At 44.8% G+C, this 18816-nt stretch overlaps 1 protein-coding gene across 32 annotated transcripts in view; it reads left to right on the forward strand.

Annotated features, from left to right (window-relative positions):
- rims2a (regulating synaptic membrane exocytosis 2a) overlaps window positions 1-18816 on the forward strand; it is a 135570-nt gene that overhangs the window by 34941 nt on the left and 81813 nt on the right. For 21 of the 32 annotated variants that reach the window (XM_070966043.1, XM_070966051.1, XM_070966059.1 and 18 more), the window contains one exon: window positions 3213-3505. In XM_070966043.1, the coding sequence (XP_070822144.1) occupies window positions 3213-3505 (293 nt within the window). Of the gene's footprint in view, window positions 1-3212; window positions 3506-7866; window positions 8499-18816 lie in introns of those variants that run through there. The other 11 variants (XM_070966057.1, XM_070966070.1, XM_070966058.1 and 8 more) reach the window with 2 other exon arrangements.

Consider the following 18816-nt stretch of genomic DNA (forward strand, 5'->3'; position numbering starts at 1 on the left):
CATGTGGAGTCCAAGGACTGAGAACATGGTTAATTATTATTGGCAGACTGGAGAGGTGCACAGAAACTGACTCTATATTAATTGTAGTGTGGAGGAGTAAATATGTCGGTCATAGGTGCAGTTTTGTGTGAAGGACTCTGCTGTGCTGTTTGAGGGAGAGGGCAGATTTCAGTAATGCATGTCATTTATTTATTTATTTATTTATTTTACAGTACTCTTATTAGAATACATACAGTGATGTGTAAAGATAAAAGTCCTCTATTTCCACCTATTAGTTATTGATCAGATTGTGGAAACTATAGCAGACTTGTTGAGGTGAGGTTAAATGAGAGGCCTTGCACATCCTGAGGGTGTAGCTTGTGGTGCGCAGAAGCAGGTAAAATAATATAAAACTCCTCTAAATATGTAAACACTTTGTAACAAGATATTACTGATCCCAGCCTCTCCTCTTCACTATGTTACTGCTTCGGGGTGTGACCACGCTGCTTCCTTTGCTCAGTGCTGAATAGGGAAATCTTTTGCTGGACAAAAAGAAAATAAAATAAATCAGATTTTTGAATTTGACGTTGCCTGTATGTGCCCATCCACCACCCCCGCAGCCTACCACTTAAATTTCTGTATTACACCTTACTGTGCACACCATCTTCAGCCTTATGTGTGCACCCGTCATATTTATTAAACCCATTGTGTGTGTATCGGACCAGTAATCATTTCTTATTTGTTTTAGCAAATCTGTATGATTTTTGCTGTCTTTGTTTTAATTTGAGCACTTCGGAGTGGTAGTCTCTGTTTCCAGTTGTGCTCTCCATGTGATAATTCCACTTTGAGATAAATTCCTCTGACCTCTTTTCATTTGAAGACATAATGTAAATCAAATTACAGTTTGTGTGCATACATGTGTACGTATGTACATGTGTGTAACTTCCAGGTACAGTATGTGATGTGTGGCTGATTAGCAGGAAAACTGGCCTCAGCGGCTCCCGGGTTTTTTGCTGATGACTCATGGTTCACTGCTGAGCTCTCACCATGACCCCAGTTAAAGAGGCAGCCATGGCCTCACTAGCTACACTCCTCTGGGACACATAAAGCACAATTTGTAGCCTCTCTGCTTCCATTGTGTGTCAGCACAGTTATAGCCTATCTGTAACATTGATGGCTGGTCATAAATGCCTCATGTGTCAATATCATACAGGCCAGTACATGCTGCCTGCGGAGTGATGGCTGAGCTTTTTTTCCCCCCTTGCTCTACGTTTCAAATGTAACTAAAATAATTCATCATTGTTAGCTAGCATCTTTAAAACAACACCCGTGGTCTAAAGTAAAGCAGACCACAGCTCCTGTGTTTCCATGCTCTAAGGCCAAACACAGCCTAGCCTGACACAAAAAGCTTTGCACTTATGACTCCAAATGTCAATTTGATCTTCCTACCTGCCCACACGTGCACAGGAACAGAGGGATGCATGCTGCTCAGGACTCGATGGATATTGAAAGGACAGATACTGACTGCTAGATGCACTGTAGTTGTTGCTGTTACCGCAGGCTGCTGGTCTGAAGAGGATGTAGACAGGTGCCAGCTGGGAGCTCCATGAGGAGGTTTATAAAATCCCTCCCAGATTTTGTACAAGCGCCACGACCGACCAGTAAGCCACCAGCTCAGACACATGGGCGCGGTCTCTCACTGACTGCCCACCCATGAACACTGACGCAACTGAAACTTGAGTTGTGTAATTGGAAGTCTGCTTTTTCTTTGACCCCATCCTGGCACCCCATCTTTTTTTTTTCTCTGTGTGAGTGTGCAGACTTTACATCTCATGCTACAGGTTGCCGACCCCTTTGATGGTTTGTTTCTTCCACAGCGGTTCCTACGCTGTATCACCCTGAGCTTCAGGCCCAGCTAGCCACTGCGTTAAGAAGCTGTGGTTTAGGCTTTGGCTCCAAATCCAGCCTTTGAATCACTGCAGCCAGTAACTGTACAGACCAACACAGTTTGAGCAAGTTCAACATATCAGTCAATTTTTATTTGATTCAATGCTTACTTGAAAAAAAAAAATGGTGAGCTGCAGACCAACTGATGGTGGGTGAGGCAGCATTCAGGTCGTGCTCTCACTAATAACAGTAATGCACTGACTCAGCACTGGGACTGTAAAGGCGGGGAGTGTGGTGGGGGGCTGCAGTAGCTCTTGGCTGCCCTACTGGCTGTCTGGCCTGTCAATCATTTGGCAAGTTCCGAGTCTTCTCAGGCATACTTAGAAATCACTTTAAGCTGCTGAGTGTCAATGAGACGGTGTGGTCACCTTGAGGGAGATTCATGTTTGACTGTAACAGATATCAGCTGAGGCAGTTTTTACAAATAAAACCACAAAAGGACTTGGACAGAATGCTGAGCTTTACCATGTAATGCGCATGTTCGTCTGTGTATATGTGTGTGTAGTCATCAGGGCTCCTGTCTGCTCCTGGATTTATGAGGCTAATGTGGTGAGCTGGCTGCTGGGGCTGCAGCATAGAGCAGATAAAGGCACAACAGTGCGGAGTAGTAAAAACATCCACTCTCCAGTCCTTGTAGAGCATAACAGACAGAAAATGTTGCGAGTCTTTACTGTTTATCTCACCAAAGTGCATTACCCTCAACTGCATTATCTGTACTTACTGTTCACCTTACTTACCTTCATTAAGATGTGAGTGATTTCTGTCATCATGAGTTGTGTGGGATCTACACTGGTGCAGTTTGCTAACCAGAAACAAGAGTTTAACAGTAAAGTAATGCATCATAACAAGTAAGAAAACCAAGAGATCTACAGGGATTATTTGGGCTCACAGACTCAAATTCTGATAACCAACATGATTTTACCTTTCACTGATATCGAAGGCTGCTGCATGTGTAAAACTCCTCATCATTCACCTCATCAACATGAACTGTCAAGATTTACGGATATTGTCGCTGTGGGGTGAAAACTCCAAATTTGTTGATTTCCTTTTGAGTTTAAACTCCTTGTCCAATCTAATTAGTCACACCTAGTTTCTGAAAAATTGGCATTTTGGATGTAAAAAGATTTTCACCCAGCAACAGCGATGTGCCTCACAGCTATGTTACAGCTTTACGTAACACAAACACCCAAATCACCCCATTACAGCTCATCATAGGTTATATAAGACAACCTCTGCCTGTCAATCACAGTTCCAAACTATTAACACCCCCTTTTTCTTCCCCCCAGGTTATGTGGGTATGCAACTTGTGCCGAAAACAACAAGAAATCCTCACCAAATCGGGGGCGTGGTTCTACGGCTCGGGGCCTGGTCAGGTGCGGGGCGTGTTTGAGGGCGGGCCGCAGGGGAAGAAGGCCAAACTGCAGGACCCGTCCCTGTACCCCTACCAGGGAGCCTCAGGGGACTTGACACCAGCGTCAGACAGAAGCAGACCTCACGGCGGGCTCCTGCCCAGACAGGCGTCCCTTGACAACGGTTCGGGTCTGAGGTACTCAGTGCCTGGCGACGCACCCATAGACAGGTCAGTTCTGTGTGTGAAAAGAGACGCATGCGTCTGCTCTATGCTCCATATGAGTTACGCTCAGTTGTTTTCATGTGTGTGTAAAGTCAAGTAAGTTGTTTGAATGGGGAGTAATGCATCACAGACGTAAAGGACTTGCATATGAAGGTGCATGGCTGTAACTGCACAAGAGCCATTTAGCATTAGTACAAAGACATGTAGCCATTGTTTGAGTAGCGCAGAACAATGATTCAAGCCTGGCATGAGAGCAGTGTGTCCTAGCAAGCCAGTCAAGGTCCCATATAAAACGACTTGTACATGGAGCCCATGAGGCCTATAAAGGAGACAGAGACACAGATACTGTATCTGGCACTAACTCAACAATTCTACAACAGTCATCCACCCACTCACTCTCTCTCCGTTTCACACACACACACACACACACACACACACACACACACACACACACACACACACACACACACACACACACACACACACACACACACACACACACACTCACACACATACAGCACCCAGCACATATCAACACAGATGCTATGAGCCAATCACAGCTAGGATGGGGTGCTGGAAGGTGAAGGGTGTTTGCAAGAATATATACCATCTCTGCCTTTGAAGAAACAGCATTTTTTAAAACTCAAAAAATGGTTTTGGCATCGGGAGTGTTTGCAGGCTGGTTGAGGCACAGCAAGGCTTGAAACTTAAGCATTATTAAGATGCTTTTGGAGTAGGAAAGCAAGAGCAGGCCTAATTGCAATGCAGAACATTGTGTTCCATTTGTCACATGCACTAAATGCCCGCTCTGAGTAGCACACTCTCAGATGCTGACAACACGGACATGCTGTGCTTGTGAATCTTATATCCAGTTACATATTTCTTGCTACTGGTGTCAAAGGAGGTAGTTACTTTGATGTCCACATGGGGGCTCCTTCCTCTGTCTTCTTCCAAAGGGAGCAAGCTTATAGTCAGTATCTACACACTCTCTTGAAATGTAAGGCAGAGAGCCGTTCCAGAAAACCTCTCTGATATTCTTCTTTCCTCCTCAGACGTAAGGTAACTTGACATTTTTTCAATGCATCCTTAGACTTTACTTTAGCTATTCTAGACTCACATGTGGACATATACAAGATAATTAAGACTTTTCCCCTAGAATGTCTGAAATTTTTTTCAGTTTGGGACAACAAGCCTGTCATCTGTAAAATGAAACGACTAAGGTCATACTGGCAGCAGTGAAACTCTTGAAAGGAGCACGCCCCCTGTTTCTCTCCTGTGTTACAAAAAGGCTGTATCAGGTGTTGTTTTCCACAGCTCTTGGTCCATCACAGTAAGCACAGCCCACAGGCTAAGAGTTGTCTTTATCTCTGCACTTGTCCTCTTTGCCCACGAGATCAGACTTCCTGATGGGAAGACAGGAAATGCGGCCTATGTGTTGTGCCATTGGTTGGAAAGCAAACCCGGCAGGTGGCCTGAATCCAAAGGGAGGGTGGCTCTGAATTAGCTTTGAGACGTTATTATATATATATATGTGTGTACACGCTGTGCATTCAAATACACATGACAGGATTGGTGAAGTGGGAAAGGAGGTGATCTCAATCCAGCCCATGACTCGTATTTGCCTGTTTGTTCACATTCTCTGCTGACCTTGTAAATGTATACAGTACAGTATGTAGCACAGAGACAAACCAGCCTGTGCCCACAGTATGTTTGGACACACAACTCATTAGTCCTGTGTCCTCTCTCTACCACCGCAACCTTGTACTTACTTCTAAATACACTCAGTGCCTGGAAAAATCGGAGAGCTTCTGGGGAAAATTGTTTAATTGCTTGATATTTTGCTCCAAATGGATGTTTTGATGGATATATCTAACATACCTGCCCATTAACCAACAGTGAGTGCTGGAGATAAGTGGCCATACAGTACTTTCAGTGCTTTCACAGCACTGTAATGAAGCTGCTGTGCAAATGTGACACATACTCTGAAGCATTGTTATAGCTCCAAAATAGATGCTTTTTTCTGCCCTGTCCTGGTAAAATTTTGTTCCCGTGCTATCTTTGCTAAATCTCTCATCCGTGGTGTTTTTGACTCTGAATACACACTGTGCAGTTGCCCAATAAAGAGCAGGGCATCATCTGCACATGCAAATTGTCAAAGTTACCTTGATGCAGGATAACAGTTGTGTGTCTCAGTGTCACTGGAGTACATTGTCCATCTTCTCCTCAAATGCTGGCTGCTTTAAGCTAGTTTTAACGGATGATCATACTGACTATAGATCAGACTACAGATCAGACTGCTGCAAGCGTTCAGTCATCCAGTTTCGCTCCGGTCCAGGCCCTCGCCACTGTATGTTAATTGATTGCATGGCCAGAACTGTGGAGATGGTACCAGGGAGCCATTGTCGCTTTGGCATTGCCTACATTCACAGTGACACAACAGGAAACTGGCTGTCTGAAAATTCAAGAGGTAATGCTGATGATGGATAGCAGGGAGTCCATAAATAGAACTCCCACTGCATAAGCACCAAAACCCACTTTCATTAATCTTAAAGAATGTTTAAATTAACTCCCGGATCTGTTCTGCTGAAGAAAGGAGGGGAAAAAGCTGACAGTCTATTTATAAGGAGAAATAACTTGGGAAGGCTTCTAATTTATCTTGGTCTCCGAGGTGTCATTTGAATGAACACACAGATATGCTGGGACAGCTGCAGTTTTGGGTGAGGCTGATGAAACAACAATGATTACGCTGAGATTGGAACATACTCACTGGTGGAATTTCTTCAGATTCTGCATATTTTTAACACATTCAGCCCGGCAGCAGAGCCGTTCAGCCTGCCAAAAATGTTAGAAGAGGAACACACTGGGCCTGGACTGGCCCTTTAACATCCAGCCCAACCCGGTCCATAATAGAGCTGCTAAGGTAAAATATTGATATTTGACTTTATTTTTACTTTTCAAGTAAGTTGATTTGGATGATAAGGTTGTTAGGTGAACTTATTTGGAACTCACTGCTTCTGTCGTGGTCCTGTGCAGCTGGTTTCTCATCCCCAGATCTCACCAACGGGCATTTTTCACAGAAGACATTTCGCCATGTCACAGTAGCAAAAGCGCAGGAGTAAATAATACAATTAATGATGGCTGAATTCCATTTAGCTGCCTCAGTTGTCAGGGTCACGGCACGCTGTCACACTGTCATGGTTTGCTGGGACACTTGAATGAAACAGAGACATTGTTAATGTTATTAATAACACTAGTGCTTGTCATAGCAGGAGTCCTCTTCCTGCCTCTTATTTTCAGATTTTCACAGCCTGCTCATGTGTTCTAAAGAATTTTGCTTTCACCGTAGGCTGTTCAAATTGATGCTGCTTCTCATGTAAAGGTTTTCAGTGTCTTTGAACATTTTGTGCCATGAGGGGCTAATTTTGAATTTTGGTGAGGATGCAGTTAACCTGGGAACGGAGAATTGATTACAGTGTTTCATATAAGAGGCTGGATAGCAATGGATGGTATTTTAACTAAGAGATTTCATGGTAGTTATGCAGAGATAGAGATCTGTGAGCCATCATCACAGTAATAACGTTATCACAATCCATCATTCTATACAACACATGCAGTTGTCTTGCAGCCTCTTGATATAAGACTGCATTATTGTAATAAGGAACTACTGAATGGCCACTTACAGTATTTGTAGGGTTCCTATGCTTCGTCTCTTCAATATTGAAGATCATACACACAGACTGGTCATCTTCTTGCCAAGGCAATGGTCCTTTATACTTACATATAGCAGAACACATGTATAAACCTAAAAAAGGGTCACAATAGCTTTGCGTTTGAGTGGTTCCACAAAGGCTTGTTGTTGTCCTGTGATCATATCAAAAGCTTTGCATCTCCAGCTTTAAGGAGCCTCTTGATCCTCACTGGACACTTTTCAGCAAATTTTGACTCTTTACAGTTACATGCAGAGGCACTGACTGAAAAAAAGGAATCAATGAATAAGTAACCCCCCCGGGAACCCCCCCCCCCCCTTTTGTGTGCCCTTTTCTCGCAGGCAGACACTCTCCCTTTCAGAGGTATGAGGACTGTCCTCTGTCATTAGTAATGAGGAGCTGATGCTCTGAAGTCAGATATGGAATAAAAGGGGGGAAAAACCCGACGACAGCGTCGTCTCTCTCCTCTGTGTTGTACTGTGGTCTATCTGCTGCTGTGCGAGTCCCAGCGAGTGCATGGCAGAGGATGGAGAGATATGGCAAAGAATGCGCTTGATTGCATATCAGCTCCGTAGTGTGTGTGTGTGTGTGTGTGTGTGTGTGTGTGTGTGTGTGTGTGTGTGTGTGTGTGTGTGTGTGTGTGTGTGTGTGTGTTAGGGCGAGTTTGTGCTCTTCATAGGCGACGGGAAATATGAGTTGAATGTGAGGCAGCAGCTGATGCGCCGGTAAGGGATGCTGCTGCTGCTGCTGCTGCTGCTGGCTGCCGTGTAGGATGCTTCCCCGCTTCTCCTCTCCTCCGGGCGCTCCTTCGCCTCTTCCTGCACACCGAGAAGAGATTTTTCCCACAGCGAGAAGAAGAAAAGGCTCGTTACAAGCACCGGCACTACCTCATCTTTCTCACTTCAAGTCCGAAGCATTATGACCGACGGATCCCGCCCGGAATGCGTCTTATTTAAGGACACTTTTTACCAGGAGCGGCAGGAGAAATATGGAACTTGATCGGCGTCTTTTCTGCGTTTAATGCGCCCCTGGAGATAATAATCACAAAATACTGAGGAGGTATATGTGTGGAGGGGGGCGTCCGGAGAGAGCGCAGGCTTTGGGATGTATTGTTGGTGAAAGGAAAAAGGGTGATCACTTATAAAAGGATAAAAGAAAACGGAGGGGAAAATGCAGTTTGAGACATTGCGTCAGTTCTGTAGCTCGGTTTTATCACATTTCAACGGGGCTTTCTCGGCGCCTCAGAACATCTTGCAGACGGAGCTGTTCGAGCAGGCGTTGAGCAATATCGGGTGAGTGATTCCTTTGTAAAGAAATGCCCTGATTTATGAGGAAGGGCTTCCCCGTTGGTATGTCAAACGAGTAGCCTATTGGGGGGGGTGGGGGCGGGGGGTTGTTGCGTTTATCGATCGGCAGCCAGCCTGCGTAATAGCAACCTACAGTATAGTACTGTTACTGCTGCTGCAGATATTTCCTGGCTGGATGATGGGGCCGATCAGCGACGCTGCCGCGGTTTGCTGTGTGCGCGTGCGTGCGCGCACATGTACCACGTTTTGGGGTTGGTGGGGGTTGGGGGTGGCGAAGACGAACCGTTTAGGTAGACTGTGGCCATGCCGAGGTGTGACTGTGCTGTGCGCGTAGCCGTGTATGTATGAGTGCGCGTATGCCCCAGCGCACCGCTGCTGCAGCATGTGTGCTGTGTAGCCTCTGCTGCTGCTGCTGCTGTGCCTGAGAGGAGAACATGAGGGGGTGAGCAGGCTAAATGTACATTTTCAAAAGAGTCCAGAGCTGGAGACAGTGAACAGCACACACAGCACCCCCAACACACCCACACTCAGTCACACACCCACATCTACCTAGACGCTCAAACACAGGCGTTATGTTTGGGCCAAAGTATACATAACAGAGCAGGTATGACGTATTTGATAAAATACTGTCTGAACTGCAGAAAGCCATCAAATGCATTAATACAGATATTACCACTGAATTCTGAAATATATCATAGCAAGACTTACAGAGCTTTGCTTTTCGTTATGTGAAAAATGGAACATTTTACCACCTTGCCACAGAGCTACAGCGTGGCTGCAACACAAATCTAAACTCATGTGGTATTATTAGCACAAAACATGTTTTTTTATTTCATTCCCTTGAAAAGAAGCGCTTCTGTGATGTCAAGAGAGAAGTTGGATCTCACTTAGATTCGTTGGAGCATATTATGATTAGTCTGCTAAATGCTCCGTTCCCCCATGGAGAGGCCCTGTTCATCTGGCCAAGCATGGCTGTTAGACAGATCATGCAGACTGCAGAAGGGCTTCAAACTTGCAAACGGACTCACGTTCCTGCAGCCTCAGGGACGAGAGAACACGCAGGCCACTTATTTCTCGCCATAGGGGCAGGCTCCCTATCTCCACACCATGCACTGTCTGTCTCCGGGGACTGCGAGTCTTTCCCTCTTGTCCCCCACCCTACCGTCAGAAATAATTTACAGCATTGCTGGGCTCTCTGCCACCTCACATTACATGGCCAGAAAACTCAGCCACTGGAAGGGCTGAACAGGGGGCTCTGTGCCTGGAAACTGTGATCCAGCAATCATCACATCTGACTGATTAAATTGAACTTATTTTCCATCACTAGCCTTTTTTTTTCTTCTCAGCAAATTCCCGAGTTTCTGAATGGCAGTCGACGACAGGACTACGCTTATCATTTCTATGCTAAGTTATTATTTTGTTGGAGATTGTTGTTCTCATTGGCACAACTAACTGGTAGAGTGTCTTTGTTTTGAATACTGTTGAGGCCAGTGTCAGCCTGTGTGTCCACTCATTTCTGGGTCTGTAAGTAGTAGCTCATTGGTGCAAACAACAACGCAACTCTGCAGACCAGTAGTATGTGCTGTTAGTAGTGGCTAGCCAGCTTGGCCATCCATTCGATCAGGGTTTTTTGTGCGTGAGTCTGTTTTTCTCCCTCTCTCTGTTTCTTGTCCAGGCCAGGGCTGCTAATGGGCTGTATGCTTTTAGATCCAGCCTCCATGTATTATGCATGTGTGCGTCAGCAGAGGTCCTAATGGGGTGTGGGGATCTGTTCTTAGAAGGCCTGAATGGTTTTGAATTGAGTGGTCACTACATTTAAACTGCAACCATACCCCACCCCCCCACCCCACCCCCCCACACACACTATGGCAGCTCTTTGTGCTTGCTTCCCTGAAATGATACCAAAGTGTGTCTGTTGTCAGACACAGAGGGGAGTTACTGAGTTTGTGGTACACATCATATAGTCTTTCCCCAGATGTGCCTTTTGCAAAGTGTGTGATAGAGTAAGTGGGATATGAATAGCTACATACTTTTCTGCATAGATGCAATAGATAGATGCACAGACGCAAGCAGCACTGTCTTTCAAATCCAGCATATTAAATAAGACCCAAATTGCTGCTGTTTAAGGATTCCAAACGGGCCGCACAATCTTGGGTGTGATTTTAGTGAGTCATCCTCATTCTCACAGCTGTTTACTTCGTCTCATGCTCTCATATATTGTCCTCCTGCAGTGACAGCATATCTGCAGCTGGCACTTGTGAATGTTATAGCTTATGTGTGCCGTACAAAGTGTACAGTCACACATAGGAGGAACACCAACTTGTTTCCACCGCCGTCAGTTCCACACTAAAGGTTCCTCTGAAGTGGAAACCCCCCGGCTTTCTCCCCCTCCCACACCCATACCCATCTTCTCACTTGTCCCCTCCAGCGCTGTGGTTGCCATAGTGATGAGGTGTAATGTTTGATCAATGGAAATGATGATGTATCCTCGCTGTCTGTTAATCCGACGATGGCAGAATCTGATTAAAAAGGCTGCGGAAGGAATGGAACCAGGGATGTCATTTCTCACAAAATTATATAAGGTGTAGTAAAGAAACAGGAGGGTGGAGTAAGTCACTTTTGATTTGCTATATTGTAAATTTTCATCCCAAATTCTACTCTCATCTGTGAGACACCATTTTATTTAACTGCCTTCTGTCTATATAGGTGTTGTCTGCTCTGACACGTTAACAAATTTCAGACTGATGTATACAATTGCAGACAAATATGTATATTTTCTGTACTTAAAAACATGAATTATCTCCATTATCTGAGAATTAATCACCAAATACCTTATACAGAGAAAGACCGATGCAGTTAAAGCTGAATTAGAAACTTGAATTAGTGACCCCTTGAGCATCTTAGTGGTTTTGCATGAGTTGTCACAAAGACGCCTTTACGTCCTCCCGTTAGGCAGAGAGAATGTGAATGCATATACAGCACAGGAAAGGTTGCATGAGTTGCTTTTCAGCGCTGCATCTACAGCAGCTAATTTATCTGTACCTGTCCTCGACTGGGCCAGTTAAGCACTGTGTGTTTGTAAGTGCAGTGGGCATCCTTTCATTGCTTGCCAGCAGAACAGTGTTACATAACAGACATGTAGCTTTTGGAGTTCTAGCAGTCAAAATAACTTGCTTTCCAAACCAGCTGCTGTGATGTTGAAAGGCAGCTGATTGGAGTGTTTGCTAGGAATATTAAAGGCTTCAGCTTCAGCTACATCTGATGCTGCACTCACTAGAGGCATCTCAGGTGTGGGCATCGTCTGATCATCTCTGGACATTTGTTTCCATACTCGTCTGTTTTGGTTCAGGTCTAGTTGATGTGTAAATCCCAGTCCTGCATGTTTTGCACCAAATCATACTCTGGATGGATTAAGCACACAGAGTGAGGCATATTGGATTTACAATTTTACATTGATAACTTCATTTAATGAAAGTAGTCAAATTGAGATCAAGATCTCTTTCACAAGACAAAAAAAAAAGAAAAACAAACATAAGAGGACAAACACATAATCAGACCAATGAAAGTGCATAATGTTCAAAGAGCAGTCAGACATAATGATGCAATGACATCTTTTTATTTGCACTGCTCCAAAAAAGGAGTTTGAGAATGACATGAAAATAACATGATTATTCAATCTAAAGTCTTTGAGTAGCCTCATTAACTATTGAATCCAGTCAGCCGTGCACATAACAGACGACACACGGTTTCCACCCTTGCAGTCAGCCTGCATTGTATTGATAACAGACATTCGTGGATGTGAGGTGAGAGGAGAGAGAGAGACAAAGTAAGGAGAGAAACCAGAGAGAGGAAACAGAAAGTACCAGGAGGAGGCAGGAACACCCAGGCATCAGTCACCATGGTGACAGAGCTGTAGACGAGGAAGACATAGCAGGCTGCAGCTTGTGGGACTCTGAACCCCTGGAGCCCCACATTCATGTCGATGTGACAGAACTGGGGGAAAGGAGAGGAGGAAAAGAAGAGGAAAGGGGTATGAGGAAGAGGGGAGGGGAGGAGGAGTAGACAGACTGCAGACCTAGAAACAAGAGACAAGGACATGGATCCCCAGCAGTCCCTCCCTTGGCTCTTCACAGTCCTGGACACTTGTGTTGATTTGGGGGTGCGTCCACCTTGGTATATCATTGGCCACATTGTAGTATATATAACATCAACCTATCCCCTGTTCTTACCCTTCAGGATAAGTTGTATATTTTGTTTTCCAGCAACACCCCACTTTACACTCCCACCGTAACACATTAACGCCTTGCGGATGCAAAATCAAGCTGACTGAGCTCTTCCACTGGAGCTACTGGGAGTTACATGCCTTGCTGAAGGCAAAGCCTACCAACATTTTCCCAGCCAGCCTCTCGGCAACCATCACCTCTTTTTTTCATCACTGTGAGTACTATAAAGTAGCGCACTGAGGGTTTAGGTGTGGGAGTCAGACTGAGACTCAAACTGTATCCTCAGTAGTTCCAAAGCAACCTTCAGTCCCCGCCCCCCAACATCCCATCACACCTCGCCCACACTCAGCCCACCCTCAGCCCCATAGTGTTGTACCCGGGTGTTGGCGGCACTCAGCAGCTGTAATTAAGCTGGCCCTTTATTGGTTTTGTCCTCGCCAAGGGAGATGTGCGCAGAAAGAAGGGAGGCCCTGGTTTATTGCCTGGGTGTCTAAGAGAGGGGTTATTATGACTGCACGCAGGAGAGAGAAAGAAAAGAAGTGGATAGAGAGAGAGAGAGAGAGAGAGAGAGAGAGAGAGAGAGAGAGAGAGATGAAGTGGAGAGAGTTGGAATGATAGCAGTGCAGAGAAAAACGGGATGAATAGTGCGAGAGAGACAGCGGTAGAGGCTGAATCGATATGCTCGACTCCCCTCTGCTTTCACCAAATCATATCTCAGCATCGGGCGGAGAGCGAGAGAGGAAGAAAGAAACAGAGAGAGGGACAGAGAGAGAGAAGCGGTAGCTAGCAGTGGGCTGTGTAGCCAGATAAGCATCAGGCTAATGTCCCTAGCCCCAGGCCTGCTGCCACTGCTGCTAATGCTGTTACCCAGAGAGGGAGGTGAAATTGCATTTGCCGAGGTTTGGTTACAGGTTGTTACAGCGTGGTCCCATGGCCAGAGGTACATGTGATGTCGCCCACTAAGATATACATTATGTATAGGTTCAACTGGCCAGCCGGTTCTCAGCGATGAAACAGGATGAAGAAGGTACAGAAAGAGTCACGGAGCAACAGAGGGAAGATGGAGTACTCTAACAACAGAAACGCCAGCCTGTGCTGAGCACTGACATCTGGCCTCTTTTCATGTTCATGCAGCGAGACTGATTCCCTCAAAGGCTGAATAGGCGTGTGTGCACGTGCATTTGTTTGTGTGTGACCCTCGGCCTTAACATGTCATTAATGGCTGAGTTACAGTACGCACAGTGTACTCCCCGTAAAACTATGTTTCACTTCAGCATTAGAGGCTGCTTCCAGTTCTGCCCCGGGTCTTGAACTTCCTCCTCCCTCCACTCACTGATGGACTAAGGAGGAGGCTGCTGAGTGGTATAAACGTGAGAGTCAGCCCTTCTCTCGGTGCGTGTGTGTCCTTGTGTCTCTTTGTGAGAGTGCATGTGGCGGCACTCGTATGTTCATGTGTTTGAAGCCCAGTCCCCAGGAGGTCATTTTTCCTCTTAAAAAGCCTCTTTTTTCTGCCCCTGAACAGATGTCTGATGTCATCTTGTTTTTAAATAGCCAAGAGAGGGAAGAGAAACTGCATACACCGCATGGATAGTGCTTTTCTTTCAACCATATGCCTTGATGTGTGATGCTATTTGTCAATGTCAGTAACCATTTAACACTTTGGAGGGGTTAAATTTGACTGCCGTAGCTGTAGTAGCTTACTGTCAATGTAGGATCGCAGTGGCAGCACATATACATTTATTATTCCACAAATCCTCCTCTGGCCTTGATGGTCAGTGGAGTTGCTAATTGAAAGCTAAGGCTCTCTCCTGCTAATGGTACTTCACAGCATCATCATTCTTGTTTTACATTTGATTTATTGATTAAGGAGGCTTATAAGGTCAGACCTTTGGAAGGTCAAGAGGTGGACTTTCTTTGCTAAATCCCTGTTATTCAGTGCAGCTAAGTCCACATGACACAACTCTCTTGGACTGATGTGTAGGATTTATTGGCGTCTAACGGTGAGATTGCAATCAACTGTTTACCCCTCGCCTCACCCCTTCCTTACCCGCGAAAAGTGCAAAAGGTGCTCTCTGGAGCCAGTGTTTTGTTTGTCTGTTCTAGACTACTGTAAAACATGGGGCTGACTCTAGATATAAAGAGCTCATTCTAAGGTAACGAAAACACAACAATTCCTATTTTCAAGTGATTATACTCTGATGAAAACATAGTTATGTATGTTATATTCAATTTCTGGGATATTCTGCCTATAAATCTCCCAAAATCTTACACACTGGGCCTTTAAAAACTACACTGAGAGTCAGTTTATATTAAGCATTTTCTGTGTACAGAATCCATTTAAAATCCACTATTACTTAGTAGTCTATATATACAGCGATTATGCTCTAGGAACCTGTTTTAGTAACATAGTGATTCTCCCATTACTATTTCCACTCAACATGCCCAACGCACAATTGACCTGATAGCATAATATCTGCATGCATTGTTTCATGAATGGGTAAGAGACTGCCTTACACGTAATCCTGTTGCTGTGCCCCAAATCCAAATCTATTTCATGCTCCAATTTATTCAATTACCAAAAATACACTTGAAGAAGCTGTGTGATAAAGCAATAATGAAAAAGCTTAATCTAAACATCTGCGTCTATCCAGCCCATTGCTATCATCATCCGTCTCATCCCCAGCCCGTGCTCAAATCCTCTTTTGCAACACTGATGGTATTTCACAAGCTCAATGAGATTAATTATTTCCATATTTTGCAAACATTGCACCATGTGTGCGGCTCCCCCGTCTCCCCGCATGTGTACAATTAGCTCAATTCATTTGTGTTGCAAATGAGCCGGCCCTGGCGGTGCTCGGCGGCCTCCCTGGGCCTCTCCTGCCATGCTGCGGAGAGGAGAACCCAGCCGAGGAGTGATCAAAAGCCTCCTTCTCTGGCAGGCAGATGCTGAGTAAACACAGAGAAGAAGCAGCTCCAGTAACTGTCTCCTCCCGCCTCTGCTTCTTGCCTTCATTATTTTTGGAGTCTGCTGGCTGGCATTAATGAAACCCCATGTAATATTCATTTAATTCTCAGTGTTTACTAGTTCATTAGATTTTGGGATAGTAGTTGATCTGATCTCCAGGGGTGGCTAGGGAGAGGAAAGAAGCTGACTTTGAAGGTTTTTCTTTTTTCACCAGCCGGGCTTCCTTCCATTTATTCATATGTCTCTCTTGATCCTGCTCGAAAACCATTGACAGTCCTCTCTTTGCTTACTGAGTTGCATAGCGTTCCTCCTCCCTCGTCTGCCTCACCACACTTCTGCTCTCATTTGTACAACTATAACTAAAGTTTTTGGATTTTGGTGCAGTGGTACATCAAGATGGAACAAAGGACCCAGAGATCTGAGCTGTACACAGCATAGATGAGTAGTGATACATCTCAAAAGGTGGGTAAACATGATTCAGGAATAAGAATGAGGTTTGCCATCTCCTCACATTCCTGGTTGAAGAGAATGGCTGCCGCAGATTAAACGTTTTCTCAGACCAGGGCGTCTCCGGCCTGTTCAGCTCCCCGGCTTGGGGCATGTGTTACAGACGCTGTCCTATGCAATTACAATTAACCCACACAGCCCTTTGGTCTGGGGCTCTCTGCAAAGGTCTGACCGTGGGTTCATCGATTGAGACGTTGGCTTGTCAATGCCATTGAGCGCAGGAGAAAAGGTCTTTCTGCTGAGCATACAGGGACACAGCGAGTGGCTTTTTCATCAGACGAAGAGGAGAGGCGAAGCTTTGTCACAAAGCTCACATTTTTAAATATCTGGGAAAAAGTTCAATAGGTCATGTTGCAGTTGGGGAAGAAATGGAAAAAGTGAGCAGTATTTTTGCACACAAGTGGATGTTGTAAAGCCTTTTTTTTAAGTGCCCTGTCATTGCTTTGATGAATTCCTCTCCTCCTGACAGTTCTTGAACTGCACCTATCCTGCATTAGTAGTGTGGTTGGATTTTCCAAACCAGTATTTTTTGGGGGGTGAAGCGACAGGGTAGCTTTAATGAAGTAAGCATTAAAATGGCCATTAAAATCTATTTTGTGACATCTCATTATGTGCTAAAACTTGTAGAAAGTAATTGGAGGACAAGTATCTTCCATATCTATTTCCTTGTTGGCTTTTCCAAACTCTTCGGTCCTTGTACTTAGCCAAGCCGCACAATGTTTCTTTGATCTCGATGTGAATATGTGTGTGTGTGTGTGTGTTTCTGTGTGTGTGTGTGTAGTGACATCTCTCAGACAAGAAAAATGTTTCAGAAGGGAGGCACCGTCTTCCCATTATGCACTGCTTCCTGTCTGCCTCCAGGCAAGCCTTCCAGCAGCCGATCTGTTTGAATTCAGCTTAAGAGAGACTTTAGGGGAAAGGCAACCAAACTGGAATAGAGAAGATGGGGGGAACAGCAGTTTATTAATTTGAAAAAATGCACTGAAATAAGGAGCATTTTGACAAGAAAATACTTCAATATGCTTTACTAGCTATAGTACCAGATCAGGATCGAGAGATCATCTGATGTGGTCGCTCTGGTGGAAACCATTGCACACGGCTCCCATTATTCTGCTTTCCTGCACTTTCTAATATGTTGTATGCCTAACTTGGCACACTTCAGGAGGATACCCGTGTCTCTCGCTTACTGTCTAAACAAAAGTTTGGTACTTTTTGCAGCTGTTAGCTTAAATTATGTCCTTTGCTGCTCAATTAGAGAGAGCAAAATTTGAATCTTTCCAAATGAGACCATTAAGGAGTGATTTTTCAGCACTAATCTACTTTGTGTACAGTGTTGAATTTGCATGCCTGATAAAGATAAAGCAGGATAGAGATTCTCAATGCTGGTGTTATGATATGAAGCCTGCTGTGCGTTGCTGTCAGTTGCCTTGCAGTCACACTTTGTTAATCAGTGAGTGATACTGTAAGTAGTATACATCTTGATTTGATTATGCCCAGGGCCCAGCCGCAGAGATGCATCGGGGTAACTTGGCTGCTCTGGGTTCCCTTCCCTATGGATGTAATAGGAGAGTGTTTATGCCTCCTTTCTCTGCCAATCTCTGTCTTTCCCATTGACAGTAGGCCACAGTGACAAGCATCATCCAAGCAGCTGACCAGTTCGTAGCAAAGAAAGAGGCGATAAGGATGAAGCATACTACATGTGATCACACATCTGTGGCTTAAAAACACTGAGATTTCGACACTGAATCACCTCATTTTTGCACAAGGCTGACTTCATGGTCTTGAAACTGGTTCGAAAAGGCGTGTAGTGCTACCCCCACCACCACACACAGAGCTTTTACTACAATAATCTGTTGTATTATTATTAATTTATAAATGATGTGCTAAAAATAGCTGCTGTGGTGATAATCGTGAACTGTGCTGGATTGCCAGAGGCAATGTGCCGTGTGTACTGCTGTGAAGCGAAGGCACGTTTAAATGGAATTGCTGCAGTCAGGGGGCTCCCTCATGTTTTCCTTGTGTTTTCTCTTCATTGTGTAATTGCGGTACTTAAAATTCAGTGTTTCCTCTGCCACCGCGTGCGAACGCTCTCATAAAATACTTAAGCTTGTCACTGTTGTAATTTTGCTTCACTGTTCATTGTGTTGCATTAGTAAACTACTATATCAATTGCAAAATTGGATCCACTTCTGTTAGATTTTTGTCACATTAGGGTATTTGCCATAACCTGATAGCTTTTTAGTATTGTCCAGCTTTTAACTCTCCAGCCCACTCTGGCTTTATAATGTGCCAAGAAATGGTTTGAGCATGAATGGACTTTAATCTCTGGAGTCCTTTCATCAGAAATTAACACGTTCACTCCAGCCAAACTCTAGCAGTGTACAGCAGTTACATCTTGAAAGTGACCAAGCAGTGCGTGGGAAGCTTCTCGACAGAGTTTTGAATGTGACTTTTTCTCTGACTCAACAGTGCTCTACTCTAGCCTCATTGAATGTAATACTCTGGTGTGTAGTAGGGGTGTCAGCTCTGAATGTATGAGTTGTAAACTGAGGGAAAGTAGCTCCTTATGTATATTTCTAGGCTGTACTGCAGGTCTGTTGGTCCAACA

This window comes from Chaetodon trifascialis, chromosome 7 (genome assembly GCF_039877785.1).
Source record: "Chaetodon trifascialis isolate fChaTrf1 chromosome 7, fChaTrf1.hap1, whole genome shotgun sequence".
Lineage (NCBI taxonomy): Eukaryota > Metazoa > Chordata > Actinopteri > Chaetodontiformes > Chaetodontidae > Chaetodon > Chaetodon trifascialis.